This window comes from Seriola dumerili, unplaced genomic scaffold (assembly GCF_002260705.1).
Source record: "Seriola dumerili isolate Sdu_G_001 unplaced genomic scaffold, Sdu_1.0 BDQW01000068.1, whole genome shotgun sequence".
Taxonomy (NCBI): domain Eukaryota; kingdom Metazoa; phylum Chordata; class Actinopteri; order Carangiformes; family Carangidae; genus Seriola; species Seriola dumerili.
The window spans coordinates 6,340,401-6,361,718 of record NW_019174323.1 but is presented as its reverse complement, the minus strand read 5'-3'; the positions used below and the strand labels follow the sequence as shown (position 1 = coordinate 6,361,718).

The 21,318-nt window shown below is 41.6% G+C and overlaps 2 protein-coding genes across 5 annotated transcripts in view; one reads left to right on the top strand and one right to left on the bottom strand.

The window, feature by feature from the left end:
• Positions 1-1,723: 1,723 nt before the first annotated feature.
• On the top strand, positions 1,724-14,034 carry LOC111220010 (F-box only protein 11-like). Of its 4 annotated transcripts, none has more exons than XM_022742939.1 (22): positions 1,724-2,020; positions 3,260-3,423; positions 3,652-3,712; positions 3,951-4,092; positions 4,200-4,329; positions 6,047-6,130; positions 6,262-6,394; positions 6,540-6,646; positions 7,328-7,439; positions 8,403-8,509; positions 8,632-8,769; positions 8,859-9,076; positions 9,178-9,358; positions 9,516-9,638; positions 10,504-10,589; positions 10,736-10,812; positions 10,897-11,040; positions 11,285-11,395; positions 11,491-11,598; positions 11,699-11,807; positions 12,221-12,319; positions 12,530-14,034. In XM_022742939.1, exons 1-22 carry the CDS (start codon positions 1,933-1,935, stop codon positions 12,657-12,659), a joined length of 2,652 nt encoding a protein of 883 aa, XP_022598660.1. In that variant the 5' UTR covers positions 1,724-1,932; the 3' UTR covers positions 12,660-14,034. The 4 variants fall into 4 exon arrangements, with proteins under 4 accessions (XP_022598660.1, XP_022598659.1, XP_022598658.1 ...); XM_022742938.1 differs by having other exon boundaries at positions 3,948-4,092; XM_022742937.1 differs by having other exon boundaries at positions 3,652-3,733.
• Positions 14,035-15,385: 1,351 nt separating this feature from the next.
• The window catches only part of msh2 (mutS homolog 2), a 13,422-nt gene continuing 7,489 nt past the window's right edge, over positions 15,386-21,318 (bottom strand). The window contains exons 8-17 of the mRNA XM_022742908.1: positions 20,455-20,564; positions 20,217-20,332; positions 19,914-19,919; positions 18,786-18,938; positions 18,535-18,632; positions 18,103-18,348; positions 17,680-17,884; positions 17,351-17,598; positions 16,398-16,573; positions 15,386-15,643 (exon numbers count right to left, since the gene is read on the bottom strand). Coding sequence (XP_022598629.1) covers positions 15,467-15,643; positions 16,398-16,573; positions 17,351-17,598; positions 17,680-17,884; positions 18,103-18,348; positions 18,535-18,632; positions 18,786-18,938; positions 19,914-19,919; positions 20,217-20,332; positions 20,455-20,564 — 1,535 coding nt within the window. The 3' untranslated portion in view covers positions 15,386-15,466. The remainder of the gene's footprint in view (positions 15,644-16,397; positions 16,574-17,350; positions 17,599-17,679; positions 17,885-18,102; positions 18,349-18,534; positions 18,633-18,785; positions 18,939-19,913; positions 19,920-20,216; positions 20,333-20,454; positions 20,565-21,318) is intronic.

The window sequence follows — 21,318 nt, the reverse complement described above, 5'->3', positions numbered from 1 at the left end:
AAGGCTGAGCTGGGCCCTCAAGTACCTAATCATTTGGTCGTTTGCAGCCAAACAATGCCCTCTAGTGGTACAGTTACCGTAAAACTCACCTCCTTTAGGCTTTAAAGGTGGCTGGGCTGTTAAAAGGCTGTAGTTTGGTTTCTCACAGAGGCTATAGTCCGCTTGAATTCATGTGTAAAATGGAGGCAAATAGTATAGAAAATTTGTGTGCCACTGGAATAGATTACAGACTTTTAAATTTTGAATTAATCAATGAATTGATACATTTTTAAAAATTCAAATAAACTAATTAGTTAAACTTGGATATAAATAATGAACTGAAGAAACTTAAAATAAAGAAATTACATTTTCCAGGTAATCATTTTAATTTGTGTGTTTGAACCAAAAATTAATAACTGAGTCTTCAAATAGAAATGCAGGATTTTTAAAAGGCTTTTAAATGTTATATTTTGTTATTCCATTTAATAATGTCTCTACCTATCTATTAATGTTTCTTGACAAATACAAATTTGTATTAAATTTGTATATACAATAAATGATGCAAGCAATGAAAGAGATACTTTAATTTCCTAATTAATAATTTTGTTGCCCTATTGTGTGTACAAAAATGACTCTTTAAACAGAATTACATAATTAACTTCCAAAGGTTTTTAAATTTAACTTTTTGTTATGCTATTTACTAATCTGTATGCTTGTCATATTCCACACAATTCATGTTTCCTTAAAGCAGGAAACATGAATTGTGTGGAATATGAATAATTAAGTTTTTATTTCATAAAAATTAATATTCAAGATTTTAATGTGTCAGAATGTCCATATAAACAAGCACATCTCTGCACACTTTCACCAAATTATAGAAAATGATAATAATCAATCCCTTATGAACATGGCCCCAAGTTACTGTTAATATATTAATATAACAGTCAAGGAGCTCAGTTAAAAGACACTAAACAACCACAAAGAGACAAAGCGACTACGAAGAGATATGAAAGGTCTACAAAGAGACTAAATGAGTCTAAAGAGGTGTGAATGGACCACAAAGAGACGCAAAACGACCACAAAGACACATAAACAGCGACAAAGAGATGTAAAAAGGACCATAGAGAGACACAAAATGACCACAATGAGACACAAAATGATTTTTAAAAAAGACACAAAATAACTACAAAGAATGCACCTTTTGTACTTATAAAGTCTCTTTCAGTCTCATATAGGAAGGGGGGGGGGCGCTTTTACTTGTCTGTGCCCAGGGGCCCATTTTCTCATAATCCGTCCATGTTTATTAGATAGGAAAATAATTAGACAAATACGGGGCCATTGCCTCTTGTAAATAATTTAGTAATAATAAAGTTAAAGTGTGGAAATGCTTTAACATTAACAACTATTACCTTAGTCAGGCACACTATTACCCAATTACAGCAGCATGGAGCCTTAGTCCTTTTATCCATTTATGCGCCTGACACTGACCCCTGTGGCTGCAAAATGCACATTATTTTGGGCCCATTGGAGTGTCCCTGCATTGATCAAATCGCCTCGCCGCTTGACCGATTCCGAACCCCAACAGAAAGGTTTGTCAAGTTGTCTAACACGAAGCTCCTGATTGGTTAATGCACGAGGAGCTTATAAAACGCCAGATATGATTGGTCGAACGGACACTCTGCTCTTTTTTTTCTCGCGATTGTTTCCCGTGTGGGTTAATGGCTCCTCCTGCTACAGACTGAGACGGAGCTGGCACCGAGCGGCGATACGGGGGGAGCTGTAACATCACGGAGAAAAAAAGCGATTACACCCCAAATACCAGCGGGTTTTTGATCGCAGTTGTTTGGGTGTATCAGGGAAGAAGGCCGTCCGGGTGGTAGTTTGGGTCTAGGGCTAAATTTGGAAGCGGACGGTCGAGGATAGCAGTCTATTTTTCAACAACCAACTCCCCAGATGAACTCCGTCAGAGCCACCAACAGGAGACCCAGGCGAGTGTCGAGGCCGCGCCCGGTGCAGCCCGAACGGAACAACGGGGACAGAGGTAAGCTAGGCCACGGTCAGCTTACGATTTAAGACGAAGCCGTGTCAGGGGATAACAGTCTTCATGTAACCCTCGTTTATACCTTAGTGGGCCGTTCTCTGCGCTTTAATGCGGCGGGTTCAGCAGGAAAAACCGAGGCTTCTTGCTCTGTGGCTTAGGCCAGGCCGCGCTTTGTTTGGCTTGAGTGATTGGGGCTAGCTAACACCGCTAGCTAGCTTACCAGGTTAGGTGGAGGTTGGGGGTTGTCTTCGCCTAACGTAATGCGTATGTAGCTATACGGTTAACATTAATAGCTCATATTCAGGTAACCTCAGCTGGAAGCAAACGGATCGACTTCACACGCTATAACTACAGTCTCTCGTGTCTGCTCGGCTGTTGCATTCCCAGCTGTCACTAACGATTCTGAGGGTGTAAATCTGCGGTGTCTTTGGACTGCCATTTTTGGGGTGTAACGTTAACAAAAACATTAGCAGCGAACGGGGGCAATGCTAGCTAGCTGCCCCAGCTTCAAGAGGCCACACAGATCAGCTGTGATAGATGATACGGTGGGATTTTGGATGATTTCACTGTGTCCATTTTGTGTGGTTGGGGCTGTAGTTTAAAGCTAGCGCAGCCACCAGCTTGAACCCATATCCCCTTCCTTGTTCTCGGTGCCTGCTAGCTGTAGCTTGATTTGTTTACACCGCGGATTTGCCAGCTACGCAGTTCAGTTTTTAGCCATTAGCCGCACGTCTGATCGACTTCATTTGCGGCCCTTAATTTGACAGCACCATAAAAGATGAGCCTAATTCTGCACGTATACGACCCAAAGACAAATGCACACTGTCCGATATCAGCTGTGTATGACTACACATGAAAGAGTGGTAATGTGCTTGCAGGGGGTGCATCTGCCATTATCAATCAGTAACCTTTGTCTGCCTTACCAACTATTGCCCTGTCTGTTAGCCTGCGCAGTGTGCATACAGCATGTGAGCTGAATGCACACCATTGTGTCAGTAAAGGTAAGGAGAATAAGAGTGTCAGTGGTTTAAGTGTTTGCTGCAATCACTTGAGAAATTGTAGATGTTTAATTGAGTAAAAGTCTGGGAAGATTGGGCTTCTTAGAGAATTACCCTGTGGTTCCCTTTTTTGTTTTTTGTTTTAATTGCATGGCCTTGCTCCATACTGCAGCTTTGTGCACTGAAGTGCCTCTTCAGAAAGTGGTGGATGTATAGGAAATGTGTTTTCCCTTCCGTCCAGATGAGGAGGCTCCTGCAGCAGCTGCAGCAGAGATGGCTATTGAGGAATCCGGTCCAGGAGCTCAGAACAGTCCCTACCAGCTTCGACGCAAAACCCTGCTTCCCAAGAGAACCGCTGCTGCCTCTGCCACCGCCTCTGCCTGCCCCAGCAAGAGCCCAATGGAGGTAAGACTGAAGCATTTGAGTTCATTATTTCACTGCAGTTTGCATGCCTACAGACTACAGTGTGCGCGTGTGTGTATATTGCATATGTCAATGAGAGTGAGTTGCTGATTGACTGTGTCCTTCTCTGAAGGAACAATGATTTTGTGACTGAGCAGTAAATTTCCCAGTTGATTACTTAGTGCTTGAATCTTGGCATGAAGTTGATGTCCTACTTGCCCTCTTTTACAGGGAGCTTCCACTTCATCAACAGAGGCCTTTGGCCATCGAGCCAAGCGGGCACGAGTGTCCGGTAAGAGCCACGACCTGCCAGGTGTGTGTTAAATCTCTGCAGCTGGGCAAGGAGAGTTAGCTTTTTTACATGAGTCTTTATTGATTTTTTTTCCCTCTGTGATCTGGTAAATCTTGTTATTTTGCAGTCCATTAAATAACATGACTCCATAGTTTAATGTGCTTAGAGTGAAAGATTTTTCCTGAAGCTTACGTTAGGAATGTGTGTGTCTGTGTGTGCACTTGTGTGTTTTCAGCAGCCCCAGCAGAGCAATATCTGCAGCAGAAGCTTCCAGATGAGGTCGTTTTGAAGATCTTCTCCTACTTATTGGAACAGGACCTCTGTCAGGCAGCTTGTGTCTGCAAGAGGTTCAGCCAGCTAGCCAACGACCCCATACTATGGTCAGTGCTGCTGAACAGAATGAAACCGCTCTGTTCCTATCGTGAATATGACAGCCGTTACAAGACAGACAACTGACATTCTGTGTATGTGGTATTGAAAATTGTAGGAAGCGTCTATACATGGAGGTGTTTGAGTACACGCGTCCCATGATGCACCCTGAGCCGGGCAGGTTCTTCCAGGTCAGCCCTGAGGAGCATGAACACCCAAACCCATGGAAGGAGAGCTTCCAACAACTGGTGAGTTGGTATCCATAGTTTTGATTTGTTTTCTTTTCATGAAGAAAGTGCTCTCAGGGGTGCTTCAATATCTTTGCATTGACCTGGTTTATTTGATTCACTCCTTTACGTTTTCTCTGTATATATTAAAAATAAAGAGTGTGCAGTTCTGCAAAGTCATATATAGCTTTGCAATAAACTCCATGCCACTCACTAGAATAAGAATGTCTGACCTGGGGAAAAGAGTGGCTGTACAGTTAAAACACTTTGCACATGCACATCAGAGACATTAAAAAGCAAATCAATGTCCATATTTTTGAAATATCGCTATATGTGCAACAAAAAGGAAACGTGACCCTTACTGGACTTGATATCGAGGACAAGCGCCTAGGGAAAAAAAAAATAGGATGTAAAGTAATTAATCAAGTGTTACAAATTTAATCATGTATGTACACATGTATTAACCAGGTCTGTATAATCCATTTTGAAAAGTGCTTTTTTCTTACCTGCTTGTGTGTAATTTCTTGTGATTGTTTTCTCAAAACACCAACACAACACTCAAAAGCAGCTCCTCAGCCAAGCTCTTTTGTCTGGGGGTCAAAATTCTTCTTTTGCTTCTGTTTTCATTCAGTCTCAGTGAATGCTTTCAGTTCATCCACAGAAAGATCAGTTTAATATCTATTTGTGTGCTCCAATTTATTTTTCTAAAGCCATGTCAACAATAGTATGTGTAAAATTCATTACAGAGAAGTTCATGTCATTATCTGATTGTGTCAGTCCAGGGCTTTTTCTCAGACTAAACGTCCTCTAAGCTTCTCAGGTTAATGGGAGACAAACATGTTTGCTTTATTGATTATAATGTAATAGGGAAATTCAAAGTGAGAACAAAATATTAATGGCTGTCACACAAATTGTAGTTTTATTTTTTAATAGGTTTTTACAGTTGTCCTATTCTTTACTGTATTACTCTTTAAAAAATGCAGTGTTTAGTTGTTGCATCTATTGCTAATCACTCTAGGACTTTAGTCAACCAAAGAAAATCTTAGTTGGCTGAAATCGTATCTACTCTTCAATCAGTTGATCCAGAAAAAAGATCTGCACGTTACCTCTAGATTGACTAAATTGGCCACTCTGTCTGCCAGCCTTATTAGCGTTAATAAATTAAACATAAAAAAGCATATTAAATCATTTTAATCTAATTATTTTAGGTTATTCTAGGTTTATTTTGGTCAGACCAACCAGCTGACTGTGAGACTACAGCCCTAAATCACTCTACGATGTTTGTGAAATTGTGTACTACTGCATGGGTTGTCAGTCAGTCACGGTTTGTGTGCTGCATATATTTTTTATCTGAACTCTCACAAGAAGTTGCAAGATAATTCTGAGGGGACAGAAGATGGTTAACAGGACAGGAAGCAGAAAAAAAATTCTGCTACACAAATTATGTTAATTTTTTTCAAACCTTTTCCTGTGTATTATTTGATCATTTTACCCCTTCAGGCCTGTAAAATGTAGAAAACCTTTTAAAACGCTTTCTTGAGAAGCCCATTCTGTTTTGTTCTGTGTTTTCATTTCAAAAATAAGCACCAAAAGAAATTATGTTTTTGAATCAAACTTATTTGCTATGATAGCTGTTTGAAAGGGATAGTGTGATGCTCAGGTTGTATGAGCACTATGTTAATATTTGAGGTAGTAAGCAGCTATATATATATTGACCTTGGTGTTTTCTGTGTTGCAGTACAAAGGTGCCCATGTAAAACCAGGCTTTGCTGAGCATTTCTACAGTAACCCTGGCAGATACAAAGGCAGAGAGAACATGCTCGTAAGTTGTAGCTACGGACAAATCCTTCAGTACTGATACTGAAATATCTGCTTGTTTTTGTGAACTGCCTTCTGATTTAAATTGTAGGTGTGTGTATATTCTGCCTGAAAGAGTGTGCCTTTCACCTGCAGTACTATGACACCATTGAGGATGCACTGGGTGGAGTCCAAGAGGCCCACTTTGATGGGCTAATCTTTGTTCACTCTGGCATCTACACAGATGAGTGGATTTATATAGAGTCCCCCATCACCATGATTGGTGCAGGTAAGGCTGTTGGTCTCACTGAAAACTACATAAGGCATTGTGCTGATGCTCGTGCCTCATGCAATCAACATCTCTCTTAACGCTTAGCTGTGGTTGTCTCCATGTACATGCTGGTGTTAATGAGTGTTTTCCGCTTTCCTCTCAGCTCCTGGTAAAGTAGCCGACAAGGTGGTGATAGAAAATACCAGAGACTCTACGTTTGTCTTCATGGAGGGCTCAGAGGATGCCTATGTGGGATACATGACCATCAAGGTAAACACAGACATCAATTTTTCCTTGAGTTAACCAGTTTTCAACCAAACCAGAAGAATGCTTGTATATAATATAACTGGGAATATACAATGGGAAAGTCCAGTGTAGTCTCTAACTTATTATTTTTATATAGATGATAACCAGTTGATGGTCAACTAGAACATGTATCTCTGAAGGAAGAGGGCACATTCATCAACATATAAGAGTGAAGAATTTGCTTTGTTGAACTTGATTGAAAGCAGCTTCGTTGCCAGATGTTTTATTTTGCAGTTAAGAATGTTTCAGATTGTTTGATGATCAGCTGTTAATCACCTGGATTTTAAAATGCAAACTAGTCTAAATATAAATTAAGTAGGTGCCATATTTGAGAGCCCCATTGCTACTGGCATTGTATTATATTCAGTTACATAGATTGTTTTGACTGATGTATGAAAGGTGTGTGTAGAAAAAATCTTCAGTTACATAAACAATCACAGTTCATGTGAATCGTATTATTTCATGCATCTTGAGGCTTAAGACCTCACTGTTTTCTGATTACATCCAATAATTAGCTACGAGCATCAGTGGCACTAATGTCCCCAGTAGGAGGAGTCCAGTGTGGATGTAGTGGGTGGACAGAAGCTTGACGTGTTGTCAGTAAACTCAGCCTCTGTCTGACCTCTGCTGCTCATCTCTCCTCAGTTTAATCCTGATGATAAGTCGGCGCAGCACCACAACGCCCACCATTGTCTGGAGATCACCGTCAACTGCAGCCCAAACATCGACCACTGCATCATCCGCTCCACGTGCACAGGTAAGGCGCACACACGCAAACACACACGTGTGCTGATCAGTTGTGGAGGCCACAGGAACATGGAACACTTGCACAGCCTCAGAAATGAGAAATGTAGATATGATGTAGCACCTTGCTAGCAAATGCAGCATTAGCTTAAAAAAGTAGCTTTACTTTATTGTACAGGTGTTTGTGTCTACTTGATGTTCTACAGTGTGGAGCCATGGTTTTTCTATTATTTGAAAAGCACACAGTGTCCCTCATTTTGGTGTATTACTAAATGATCAGAGTGTTCCTTATGAGGCTACATCCAAGGATGAAAGACTAAATTAGTCATTTGGGTCTTGGACTGGAAACCAAGACGCCTTGGAGCAGTAGTTTTTTTGGCAACTACTTTTATTATGACTGTTTGTTCTCTCTGAACAGAAAATTTTGGGTTGTTGGATTTTCAGAGGTGGAAAATCAGTGCCAATATTGCACGGTGTAAAACTCCCTCTGTCACGTCATGTCATTTAATCAAGTGCTTTATCTTGGTTAAACCGTGTAGCACGAAATGACTCGTCACATTCTGCAACAATAAACGGTCTCAGGAGCATTTTTCACAGTGGGAAACTACTGCTACCTAAAAAAAAAAAAAAAACACCATAACCATTGCCTATTTGTTGCTAATGAGTATGTCAGTATTGCTTTTACTGAGATACCAGTATTGTTTTATATCTAAGTGCTGAGTTGTCATTTTATTGTGGATCCAGGTGACAGTTACCCCTGTGTCTGTACTCAGTGGGCATGTGTGATTAGTATATGCACTGTGTTGGAAGTGGTGACTAGATTTCATGACCATGAAAACCATTTTGAAAATGTGAATTGAATGCCCTTTTGGATTTTTTTTGACTGTCGATCAATTGATAGATTATCTGAAAGTGAATGTCATCATTATTTGCAGCCCTACTGTAGTGTGACCCTTCTGTTTTCCTCTCTGTGTAGTGGGTTCAGCTGTATGTGTGAGCGGCCAGGGAGCATGTCCAACCATCAAACATTGCAACATCAGCGACTGTGAGAACGTAGGGCTGTACATTACAGACCACGCACAGGTAAAAATAAACTTTTCCCCCCTCAACGGTAACACTCACGGTTTGCAAGGAATGTCCAAACAAACACACAGAAATGTTCATACAGGCTTTCCTTCTGACTCAAAGATTTGTTTTTGTTCCAGGGGATTTATGAAGACAATGAAATCAGCAACAATGCGCTAGCGGGAATATGGGTGAAAAACCATGGTAATCCCATCATTAGACGTAACCACATCCACCACGGACGAGATGTTGGAGTGTTCACCTTTGATCACGGCATGGTAACTGCACGTCAGCTACGTCATGTCATATGTTTTACTTGAAGAAACATCACGGACCAACCATCAAATGCGTCTTTTCTGTGTTTCAGGGTTACTTTGAGAACTGTAACATCCACAGAAACCGTATAGCCGGCTTTGAGGTGAAGGCCTACGCCAACCCCACAGTGGTGCGTTGCGAGATCCATCACGGCCAAACGGGAGGCATCTATGTCCACGAGAAGGGGCGGGGACAGTTTATAGAGAACAAAATCTATGCTAATAACTTTGCCGGTGTGTGGATCACATCCAACAGTGACCCGACGATACGGTATGAACACACGCTTCACACAGGGACAGCTTTTCTAGTAATTTTCTCCACCTGCATATTTACACCAAGGCTTCGACTGTTTATTTCCTTTTTATAACCAGGGGAAACGCTATATTCAACGGTAACCAAGGAGGGGTGTACATATTTGGAGATGGACGGGGTTTGATAGAGAGTAATGATATCTACGGTAACGCCTTGGCGGGAATCCAGATCCGAACCAACAGCTGCCCCATTGTACGGCACAACAAGATCCATGACGGACAGCATGGGGGAATCTATGTGGTAAATACGCTCATCATTGTGAAATGTCTTTATGGTATTTGATTAAAATATAGTTGAGAATTAAAAAGGCACCCTGTTTTCAGCAAGATTATTGTTATAAAGCTAAAAATCCCTGTATCGGAAGGTTTTCAACAGCTGCTCCTACTTTGTGTTTCAGCACGAGAAAGGCCAGGGGGTGATCGAGGAGAATGAGGTTTACAGCAACACACTGGCCGGAGTCTGGGTGACCACAGGCAGCACCCCTGTCCTCCGCAAGAACCGCATCCACAGTGGCAAACAGGTAAAACAGACAGTTAAACATTCTCAAACGCAAGTTCTTAAAGTAGTTATTAATCAGGGTACCTGCATGTCTTTTAAGTCTTAAAGCACTGAGTTTTCTTCCTTAGACGGCCTCCAAATTTTATTAACAAATGTTTAAAATATTTTTCTTTTGCGTGCCATAGGCTGGGATATTAAATGTTTTTTTATTCGATTGCAGGCTGTGCAGAAATGTTATACACCTATAAAGTGAAAGTAGGATTGTTTTAACAGAGGACTGTGTTTCTGAAGGCTGTGTCACTCAGCACCATTAGCACCTACAGCAACCACAGCCATTAATGCTAGCTGCAACAGATTGTACTGCCTGTTCAGATCCAGGTCATGTACATTTTATTATATCACTAAGAATGACTGTTTACTGCTATAAAAAGGCCACATCATCCATACTGGTTTTCCATCATACTCTCATACTTGAATTCTATGTGGTATTAAAAAGGTCTTGAAAAGTCTCACATTTAACTTGGTGAACGCTGCAGAGATCCTGTGAAGGAATCAGGCTTTGGTTTGACATGTACAAACATTACAGTTGCAGTTAGACATTCCAGGGAAGCTTGTAATTGACTCTTGGGAAGATGCCAGGCGCACTGCGCCGCGTACATGGCCTTTTACTCGCACTTGTGTGTTAACAGAAATATTCTGTTGATTGGATAATGATTGGAAACAGGAAGACTAGATTGCCGGTTGTCAAAAGTTAATATAAACGCTCTCAGTGAGCTTTGAGAATTACCTAAAGTAATGTAACATGTATTGTTACTGGACTTTAAACAATAATTTTACGCTTATTACTATTGTCGACTTTATCAATAAAATTTTAATTTATTTTGTAGGTTGGTGTATATTTCTATGACAACGGGCACGGTGTGTTGGAAGACAATGACATCTACAATCACATGTACTCTGGTGTACAAATAAGGTAACAACTGCCCCCTTCCATCACTGTATCCACTGAACATGCGGTACATGAGACTCTACGCAAAAGCTTTAACACATTATGTTTTTTCTGGTTTTCTTTTTCCACTCTGTGAATGATTCAAATAACCTTTTGTTGAATCTTGACAGGACGGGGAGCAACCCAAAGATCAGGCGCAACAAGATATGGGGCGGCCAAAATGGAGGAATTTTAGTCTACAACTCAGGTTGGTGTATTAATCTATCAATTTGTCTCTCATATGTGGTGCCTGTGCACTTCCGTTACCTAATCTTGCTGTGTGATGTAACAGGTCTGGGCTTCATCGAGGACAATGAAATCTTTGACAATGCCATGGCCGGGGTGTGGATCAAGACGGACAGCAACCCCACACTGAGAAGAAATAAGATTCACGATGGCAGAGATGGAGGCATCTGCATTTTCAATGGAGGCAGAGGTACAGTAGAGTCTGACGTCTTCAACAAGGCAAACAGCCTGAAAATTCAGAGAGCATCACATAGCTTCAGAATATTTCCTCCTGTTGGGTCAATATATGTTTGAAACCTGATGGTACATCAACATACTGTTTAACTTTAGCGCTTAGATTGATACTAGAATTATGGCATCTTTTTTCCTGTTACCTTGGTGGTTGTTCCTTGTGATTTTGCTCCTGTATATTGATAGTTACTTTTTCCCTGTAGGTCTGCTGGAAGAGAATGACATCTTCAGGAACGCTCAGGCCGGTGTGCTGATCAGCACCAACAGCCATCCGATTCTCCGCAAGAACCGCATTTTTGACGGCTTCGCTGCCGGTTAGAGTTCAAAATCAGCTCCATATGAGCACAAATAATGTCACCCTTTTATATCTGCTTTCGGTGCTGATGGCAGACTTCTTTTTCTTCCACAGGTATTGAAATTACTAACCACGCCACAGCCACGCTTGAGGGAAACCAGATCTTCAACAATCGCTTTGGAGGCCTGTTTCTGGCCTCTGGGGTCAACGTCACCATGAAAGGTAAGTAGCTGCGCCGTGGGATTTAAAGTTTAGCCCAGTCTGGTCTGTGTTTGCTCTCTGACTGCCCTCACCTGATCATTTTCTGTTCCTCCTCTGTCAGATAATAAGATTCTGAATAACCAGGATGCCATTGAGAAGGCGGTGAGCAGAGGACAGTGTCTCTACAAGATCTCCAGCTACACCAGTTACCCCATGCACGACTTCTACAGGTAAACTGCATCACATAAAAGGTTCAGATTAAAACTGGTTATGGCTGCAACTAAGGATTATTTTCATTATGGATTAGTAGATAACTGATTTCTAAGCAACAATGCCAAACATGAGCTAGTTCCACCATCTAGGTCAGTATCATGTTTTGGTTTCGGACAACACAAGAAGTTTGAAGATGTCACTTTGGGCTTTAGATGGACAAAGTATCGCCCAAAGTATTAATCTGATTAATTGAGAAATTCATCTGAAAATTAATCAGCAAATTAGCCTTAATGAAAATAATGGTTTGTTGCAACCCCACATTTAAGAAACTGTTAATTTAAGAAATGGTTGAATGTCTCATTTAACCATGTGTCTTTATATTTATTTAGCCTCATTGTGTTATATAAATGAATCTGTTTTGTCTCTGCAGATGTCACACCTGTAATACAACAGATAGGAACGCCATCTGTGTTAACTGCATCAAAAAATGCCACCAGGGGCATGATGTAGAGTTTATACGGCACGATCGGTACGAGTCTTTTAGTTCCTTCCTGAAATTTTGTTTTAATGACAACTATTTATTTTGCAGTTTTTTTTTTTTTTATTTTTTATTTTTTTTATATGAATTGAAAGAAAACAGTGAAAATCATATATTTCAATCTGAAAAAGTAACCACTCTATTGCTACTGTTGTATACTTGAAGGGACTCTTCTTAATCCTTGGTATCTGCTCCTCTCAGGTTTTTTTGTGACTGCGGAGCAGGAACGTTGTCCAACCCGTGCACGCTGGCCGGAGAGCCCACACACGACACAGACACTCTGTATGACTCGGCGCCGCCCATCGAGTCCAACACACTGCAACATAACTGAAGGCATCCGGTCGAGTTACACTCTCCTCACATAAGCATACAAACACATTACATTGCACACATCCACACACACACATACACACTTAAACACACACACACACTTAAACACACACAGTCACATACACACATCCACTTGCAGCCATAAGGACCCAGAGAGACTCTATGAATGCGGCGCTCTCAGACGGGATCGAGGTGAAAGAGGCTGCAGAGGAAGCAGCTTCCTGCCCGCTGCAGTCAGACTCGCTGCAGCGGAGGCAGACTCCACTAGAGGGAGCAGTGGAGCTGAGGGTAGACTGACAGAAAGGCCACAAGAGATTCCTCACTTGAGTATTTCTTATTGCAGTCTGTAGACAGAAGATGGGAGGAGAAGGGCTATGCAGAGGGGCTGTCGATGGCGGCTTGCGCCCCCTTTGGCAGCACACGAAGACCCCACCCCCACCCCCCCCACCTGGTGTAAATCCTCGGCTCCCAGCCCACTTCTTCTTCACAAGAACTGCTGTCAAAGAGACTTCCTGCTTCCTCGCAGCTGCCATTCCCATTGGCTGCCCAGGCGGTTGTAACTAGGCAACGGATGGGAGGATGTTGCTCTGTTGTGTGTGGATAAAGAGCAAGATTGTGTGTGTGTGATGGAGCACTTGGGCTTTTTTTTTTAAAAAATATGTTCTGATCAATGGATTTTATTTCAATGCTTTCTCATGTAGTTTTGTATTTTCAAGCAAAAAGCTGACTGTATTTGAATGTCTTTTATTTTATTATATATTATTATAATTATTATTATTTTTCTTTGGTTAGCGTCCCTTCTCCCACCCCGACACCCAGGCAAACTGCAGAAACTCAAACGTCCCAGTGGTGAAGTTCTTTCTGTGAAAGAGAATCTCGTTTAAACACTAAAAACCCTCTCCAGTATATTAGCTTCAATGGCAGGTGGAGGGGCTCCACAGTTGTATAAAGGTGTGTATGCGCGCGTGTGTGTGCATAAATGTGTGTTGCGTACAGTGAAAGTTTGTGTGTGTGTGTGCGCGTGTGTGTGTGTATGTGTATATGTTTATAAGTTGATGCAGTCAGTGTTTTGTGGAGAGGGTTTCCATAGGAGGCGTCAGAGCTCCTTTGAACTGGAACTGATGAGTCAATCTGCAGTCCCCACCCCACCCCCCACCCCCCTCTCTCCCCCGTGTATCGTGGTGACTGTGGCTCCTCATGCAGCCTGAATCGTATGCATGTACCATAACATCTAGACTTAATATATTGTGAAGTATTCAATAACCATTATGTAGATGCTAGTTGGAATTCAAAAAGGGGTATACTTTCTTAGAAAGACAAAAAAAGAAAACAGGAAACTGGCCATTTCTAAGAAAATAAAACTTTATTAGATCAGAGGTGTCTGTCTTGTAAATTCACTCGCTGTGACGAAATCCACATCCTGCATAATTACCAATAAACACCAGGTCATATTAAAGAAAATGCTGGTTATGTATCCTAAGAGATAATGTTTGGCAGGTGAGTAACTTCCCAAGAAACACTTCACTACTTGCAGCTGCTCTGAGTCGTTCAGGTTGCTGCAGGCCCTCATTAGGGAGCACGCTACAAATTATTAAAATGTACCGATTGGGATCTTCGTTCATCAGAAAGCTGCTACTGAGGAAAAAAAGACCTGCATTATTCATCTGTAACAGCTGGAGATCTTTCTTTTGCAGCATCCATTATAAGTGACCTTTGTCAAATTGTTTTCAATGTTCAGAGGTGAACCGATTAATCATGACTCAAACTGTGCTGTCATCCATAGATGGAGGCAACTGACTCGTGATCTTAATCTATTACTTGTTAAAGTCTTCAAAAGATGCCTATAGATAAGTATCATAACGTCTAATCTTCAGTAGCTGAGGGCTGCATATTCAGAGTTTTGCTGTTTTCAGTGAGTGTGCAACTATTATTGTTAGGGAGTGATTGTTGGGTCTATACAATGTGATTTACAGTACCTAGTGGCTGCAGATAAAAGCAACAGATGAAGATATTTACTGCAGAAAACATTTTTAAGTGTTCAAACTCTCAGAAATTATCAGGCTGTGCATGAAATTATGCATGACATCTCCAACGTGGATTTAAATTTATACAGCAGCCACGAAACCTCTTGGATATGGATATCGTACTGTCGATCAGAGTGGCAGCGAAATAGCAGTAAATCCTCCCTCATGGAGGTTAAAATGGTCAGTTTTTGTTGAAACTGTTAAAGAGGTGTTGATTCAACTGCATGATTATTTAGGGCTGCAGTTTGTGGTGCTGTTGAACTGTAATTTGAATTATTTTTTCCACCCCAGTTATATCAGTGGGGTTGGCTAAATAACAAACACTGTATAATGCAGCACAGCAAAATACAGCCTCCAAAATTATACAGGTGAATCAAAAACCTTTTTAAACTAGTTTCACTAACAACTGAGCACTATAACCTTCATGAAGGCAGGATTTATTGCAGGACTGTTATATTGGACTGCATTAGGTTTAGCTAATAAACTGACAACTGAGTGTGATATATGATTCTGATGTTTTGCCTGCGCACATATAGAAGAAAACAATCAGTCTTTCTTAGAACAAAAATTCTTATTTACATAATTACACACACACACAGTGTATCCAAGCAAATCTGCTGTTCATGAAAAATAGCCATTGCACAGTCACCAAGTCAGAGTCAAAACTAGGTGAGAAAAACAAACACATCACATCCAGGAATAAGTCTTTATTGAAAAACTATACAGTGTGAGCGCTATAGTGTTTGTCTGCAGTACATGAAGTTAATCTTTGTCGAGCACATAATTAAGCTGTTTTTACAGGAACACAGCGTGCGAGGATCTCTGTGACATACGTGTTATTTTTGGTGGCCAGCTCCTGCTTCATCCTCCTGAGCTCTGCCTTCACCTCCTCCTCGCTCATGGTGGCAGCAGGAAGTGACTTTGCTTTCTCCAGGAAGTCCTGGATCAGGTTTTCCCCCACCTAAAGGAGAGAGGCAGGACATCAGTTATACAAAAACAAAATTTTGTGTCTGGCGAGTGTAAACTCTTCAGGAACCCTGAATGGAAACAGCTTTTTCAGTCTCATGACTGTATTTACATTTACACTGTTAACACTGATTAGAGAAGCATGTAATCCTTCAACTGACCTTTAAGTTGAAAAATGTTTTTTGTTCCACTTATTGATAAATTAACAGGAACAATTCTTAGTAAAATATACTTGATGTATTGCGGCTTGTTCCACATGGGATGTGCTAAATGACTATGTCACAAAAATCTAGTACAAACTGTCACACAATTGTTCTAAGCTGCCGGCATGAAAATTGCTTTGGCATTGCACTACGCTCTCTCTCCCGTGGCTGTCTCCCTCTCACAGACAACACACTTCCCCACCTATCCAGAAAACTCTCCTGGCTGTGTGTATGTGTGTGAGACGAAGGTGAGGTGTATGTGCTTTTGTATCTGGAGTGGAGGGAATGAAAGAACGAAAGAAGTGCAGCACCAAAGCGAGTCTATACGTGTTCAGAAACCGTGATTGAAGAGGCTTTAAGCCATACTTAGTGTTTATATGTGGCTTATAAATCCTGCATGAAAAGTGTTACCATTTCCTGTTTCTAATGTCTCTCTCTACAAAACTGTCAACTGTGCAGACAAAATGTGATAAAAATGTGATTATGCATGATCATATGTCAATGTTGTGATAACAGCAGGACAATCTGGTAGAGTCAAAGTCCTACTTGTTTGTCTGTCCGTCGTCTCTTGGCCTCTGGCTCTTCCCCCTTGTCCGACTTCTCTCCTGCAGGATCCTGGAACTCCTCAAGCTCCTCCGCCTTCTCCTTCGCCATGGCAACAACTGCTGGCGGGAAACAAGCCAACTCGGCAACGTGGATACCAAAACTCTGGTCACACACACCTGAACACACAGTTTGGGCCACGTCAGTTTGGAGACTTCTATATACAAAATTATGTTAAAACACTCAAGCATCTTCAAACTACAGACAACTAGTCTAACTGAGGCTGAAACAATTAATCAATAAAACTAATTAATTTTTCTGATAATTAATAGTCAAACAAGTAAAAATATCAAAGATAAATTCTATTTTGCTTCATGGTAAAATGAACTCCTTAGGGTTTTTGGTCTACACAATACAGGCAATCTATGCAAGAAAATAACATTTTTACATTTGACAGACTAAATCTGAATCTATAAATAAATAAACAAATAAAGATGTAACAACTGCAATCACAGTGAAGTTAAAAAAAAAAACATTTGTTCAACCAGTCACAATCAGACCAAATGTCTCACATCTTACATCAACTTTCATTCATGCCAACTGTAACCATGACTGAATGAATTTCCAGCTTTAAATAGGCTACAGCGTTTGAGAAAACAGCAATTAAAGCCCTGAAGTCTTGCATTCTATCCAATAAATTATGCTTATTAAGAGAGTCACAAGAGAAACACTTCAGCCTGTTAGAGGAGAGAAAACTCTCAACCGCACCGAATGCCAGATATTGCAAGAGCAATGTGGCTCTTTGCATAAATGTCTGAATAAAGCTATAAGGAACATGAGAAGTCATCTGTGTCTGAGTAACTAAAAGCCATCACTTTAACAGATAGATGAAGCTTGCAATGTCACACATTTCATGTCTGGAAAGGGAAAAAAACACTTTGTGTGTGCTGTTTGACCTGGTTTGACTCTGTACAGCATGGTGAGTGTGTTGTGGGAGGTCAGGGCCGTGACATGCAGGTTTTGCACAGTGGGCTGCTGCGCCGCCAGCGCCGTCAGCTCGTGGAAGTGTGTGGCGAACAGGCAGAAGCTGCCGATTTTGGAGGCGATGTGTTCACTGATGGCCCAGGCCAGCCCGAAGCCGTCGTACGTGGATGTGCCTCTGCCGAGCTCATCGATGATGATGAGCGATTTCTCTGTGGCCGAGCTGCAGGGACAGTACGGATGATGAGACCAGGCTTGTATCGCTTGTGTTTAGTGAACAAGCTTTGTGTGTACGTGTACCTACCGCAAAATGGCAGCGGTCTCCAGCATCTCCGACATAAAGGTGGACACGCCTTTCACCTGGCAGTCTCCTGCTCCCACCCTGGCCAGGACGCTGTCAATCATGCTAAGCTCCGCCTTCTCGCATGGCACAAAGCAGCCGATCTGAGCCATCAGAGCGATCACACCCACCTGACGGATAAATGTCGACTTGCCGCCCATATTTGGTCCTGCAGATAAATAGAGAGGAGAAGCAGTGATGGTGAGCAACAATGTATATCAACGATACATGAATTTTTAAAAAAAGAAGAAAAAAGTTTGCATCTTCAGAAAGTTGAAACAGACAGATTAAAAACAGAACGATCAAAACTGAAATCAGCAGAGGCTGATATATCCTGAATTTTAGTTCCCAGTATGAGTCAAGTATTTCTGGATCCTGCACTTTCACCTGTGATAATATAGAAGCTCTTTTCTCCCTGGACGAAGGTGATGTCGTTTGGTATGAAGGCGGTGTCTGCGTCTGTCTCCATGCAGGGATGTCTGGCCTGCAGCAGCTCCATACGCCTGCAGCCGTCGGCTAAGAGGCGAGGCCGAACGTACGGCACAGGAGCGGAGACGGATGCCACTGCAAAACTCGCCACTGCGTCCATCTGCGCTATTACGTCGCTCAGAGTCTGGAGGGGGTCCACGTAACCTGGTGGTTCAAACAGTTCCGCACTTCCAATGAATCATCACAGAGAGAGGAGACTTAAGGTCACATAAGCCAAATTCCATTTAATCGAGAGATCGTAATTTCCACGTTGCTCAGACAAGGTTCTTTCTGTTAAATCAATTCCATACTGATGAGACACCGTGAGCAGCATGTGGGGAGATTCCTCACCTGAGGCAATGTTGATGATTTCTTTGACGATAGCATTCTGCGCCTCCTCGTACTCCTCCCTGCTCTTGGTGTACTCCTCATTCAGAGAACTCAGCTTACTGTGGACATGTGAAAGTGCACATGCAAGAGTGCAGACCATCAGCTGACAGGAAGAGTGGGGTTGTCCGAAGCTGACATTAGGTGTGTGACATTGTGTGTGTTACTGTGGTTTCTAAATCTGTGGGAAACACTGGTGACACAGTGACACGGACCTGTTTGTGAAACGCACTCCGTTCTTCTGAACGTCCAGCGTGGTGAATTTCTTGTTGTTCCTCAGACCCTTCTCCTCCTTGCAGGTGACTCTCAGGTAAAAACCCAGCATGGCATTCGACTCCAGCTTCACCGTCTTGCCAGGATCCAGACCTGAAACGCAAAGTTACTACAATGAGCTCAAACCGAAATTCCCAAACACACACAAAAAAAAAAAATATTTGTCAACTTCAGAAATCCATCATCTGAGCAAGCATCTAATCAGATGCGCAGACCAGCTCAACTGACCTCTTGCAATTGGCAACAAAAAGTTGATCAAGTTCCAACCCTCACCTACGGTCATGAGAGATATTTCTGATGTAATGTCACAAGGGTCTAAAACAAACTTATTACTAATCTTCATTTTCACTTAAATCAAATACTAAATATATATCTAAATGAAAAGAAAAAGAATTTCTGGCAATCAAAGATGTATATTTACTCTGCAAATGGGTTTTTTATTGTACCAGTGAAGCCTACACACACACAGCTGATGTACAGTAGCTTACACGCATCTTCTCAAAAATGCACTGGCTAAGTTGATTCTGGAGATACCAGGTGAAAATCATCAACTTTAACTCAAATTAAACATTTTTCTCAACATGATCATTGCTCTCCATCATAAAGTTACTAAAGATAAGTAAACACAATTACCTCAGCTATTAATGACTGAAGGCATAATTAGTGTCCTATTTAGAGATGGCAAACATTCCCTCATTTTTTATCCAACATGAATAAATGTAATAATGTAATCAATTACTTTGGGGTATACAGAGTATATGCAGCTGGTTGTGTAAAAAGCATTAACAATGTGGTGTCAAATTCTTCTGTCCCATTCTAAGAAAATAATGATTAAGTTGTTGTGTGGAAAAACAACAAATGCTCCAAAATTCAATCTTAGCTTTATTTAAACTTAAGTAAAACAACAGACAAAACTGTGTAAATGACTTTTACACACTTTGTTAATAACAACTACAAACAAAATTAAGTTTGTCTTTATTACATCTGTAATGAATAATGCCACTGTTCCGTCTTCCAGTTAACGAAAGACGGCAATCAGCTGATACACTATGTTTAGGGTTTTCTTCTTTAGTTCTCCATTAATTACACTGCAGACATCCAGTCTGATTTTTTTATCCCCTTTGGTAGGAGCAATCTGCAATATTTATCACATTCAAAAAGAATTTGTTTTATTGGATGATTCCATGGTGTTATCGACTGGCTTTGGTATTTTCGTCACACCACATCTTAAAAAAAATCTCATCATCAGATGCACGCGTGCAGTCACCACCTTAAAATACAGTCTCTAACTCTATTGCAGATACAGATCTGACATTAAAAGATAATCTTTTGTGTGTGTGTGTGTGTGTGTGTGTGTGTAATCACACCCACACCTGGCAGCACTGTTCAGCACCGCCTGCATGCTCTTTTCCAGCGCATCCATCTTTTCTCTCAGCTCACTCAACACCGGATCAAACGACGCCTTCACCAGGAATTCGTGGTGGTCGATCTGCACGGAGCAACCAACATGCAAGAAAGGAAACATGTAAGCAACATGCAGCGTTGAGAATATGCAAACACAGAACAATATCCTTCCTTTTTTCACATGTATAGAAATGTGAAAGGTCAGACCTGGTTCATGTCCAGAGTGGTTTCAATCATCTCCTGATACTTGGTGAAGTCATTCAGCAGGTCTCTGAGAGGAGACAGGAACACTGCCTCCAACAGAACCTGGTAGCTACCTGCAACACACACACACACACACACACACCCACACACACACACACACACACACCCACACACACACACACACACACACCCACACACACACACACACACACACACACACTGTCTGTCCATTGTCCATTTAAGCTGTTATGAAACCAATTTGGCAAAAATGGAGCAACACAAAACAAAAAACTACCAGGTATCAGTGACTCTCAGTGATCTAGCCGATCAGAGGGTAAAACTCATATGTGACTGAAGCAATGTTTGTACCAAATGTCATCTAATAAGTCATTACTAATTGGATTTTGAATGGGCTATAACAGCTGAAGACCATGTCGTGTGTTTTCAGCAAAGAACAAGAAAGTGTTTCTCTAGTAAGCGCAGAAAAATTACACTGACTGTGTTACTTCTGCTAAACGGATCCGGCATCTTTGAAGATCAGATCAATCAAAGCTATTTTAAAGAAGGACAACTTCCTAAAATACTGGCATCTGATTGTACAGTAAAACTGTTACTGATTCAACTGCTGCAGGTTTTGTGTGTACCCGAGTATCTCTCCAATGCTGTGATGAGGGCAGGGATATGGCTCAGCGCCGCCTGGTAGAACCTGTAGCAGTCCCCTGGCAGCGTCGCCGTGTGACGGTGGAACTTCTTGGCCAGACGGTGAGATCAGGGAACCCGCGCAGCAAGTCCTCCTGGCAGGTCTGCCTGAGCTCAGAGTCGCACACGAAGCTCTCTCCACCAGGTCCAGCCTAACAACACGGCCAA

Bases quoted from the DNA above. Each gene is read 5' to 3' on its own strand.
- LOC111220010 (XM_022742936.1), top strand. From the start codon at position 1,933: ATGAACTCCGTCAGAGCCACCAACAGGAGACCCAGGCGAGTGTCGAGG. The intron at 4,330-6,046 runs GTGAGTTGGTAT...TCTGTGTTGCAG, and splicing joins AGGAGAGCTTCCAACAACTG to TACAAAGGTGCCCATGTAAA. The intron at 7,440-8,402 runs GTAAGGCGCACA...CTCTCTGTGTAG, and splicing joins CATCCGCTCCACGTGCACAG to TGGGTTCAGCTGTATGTGTG.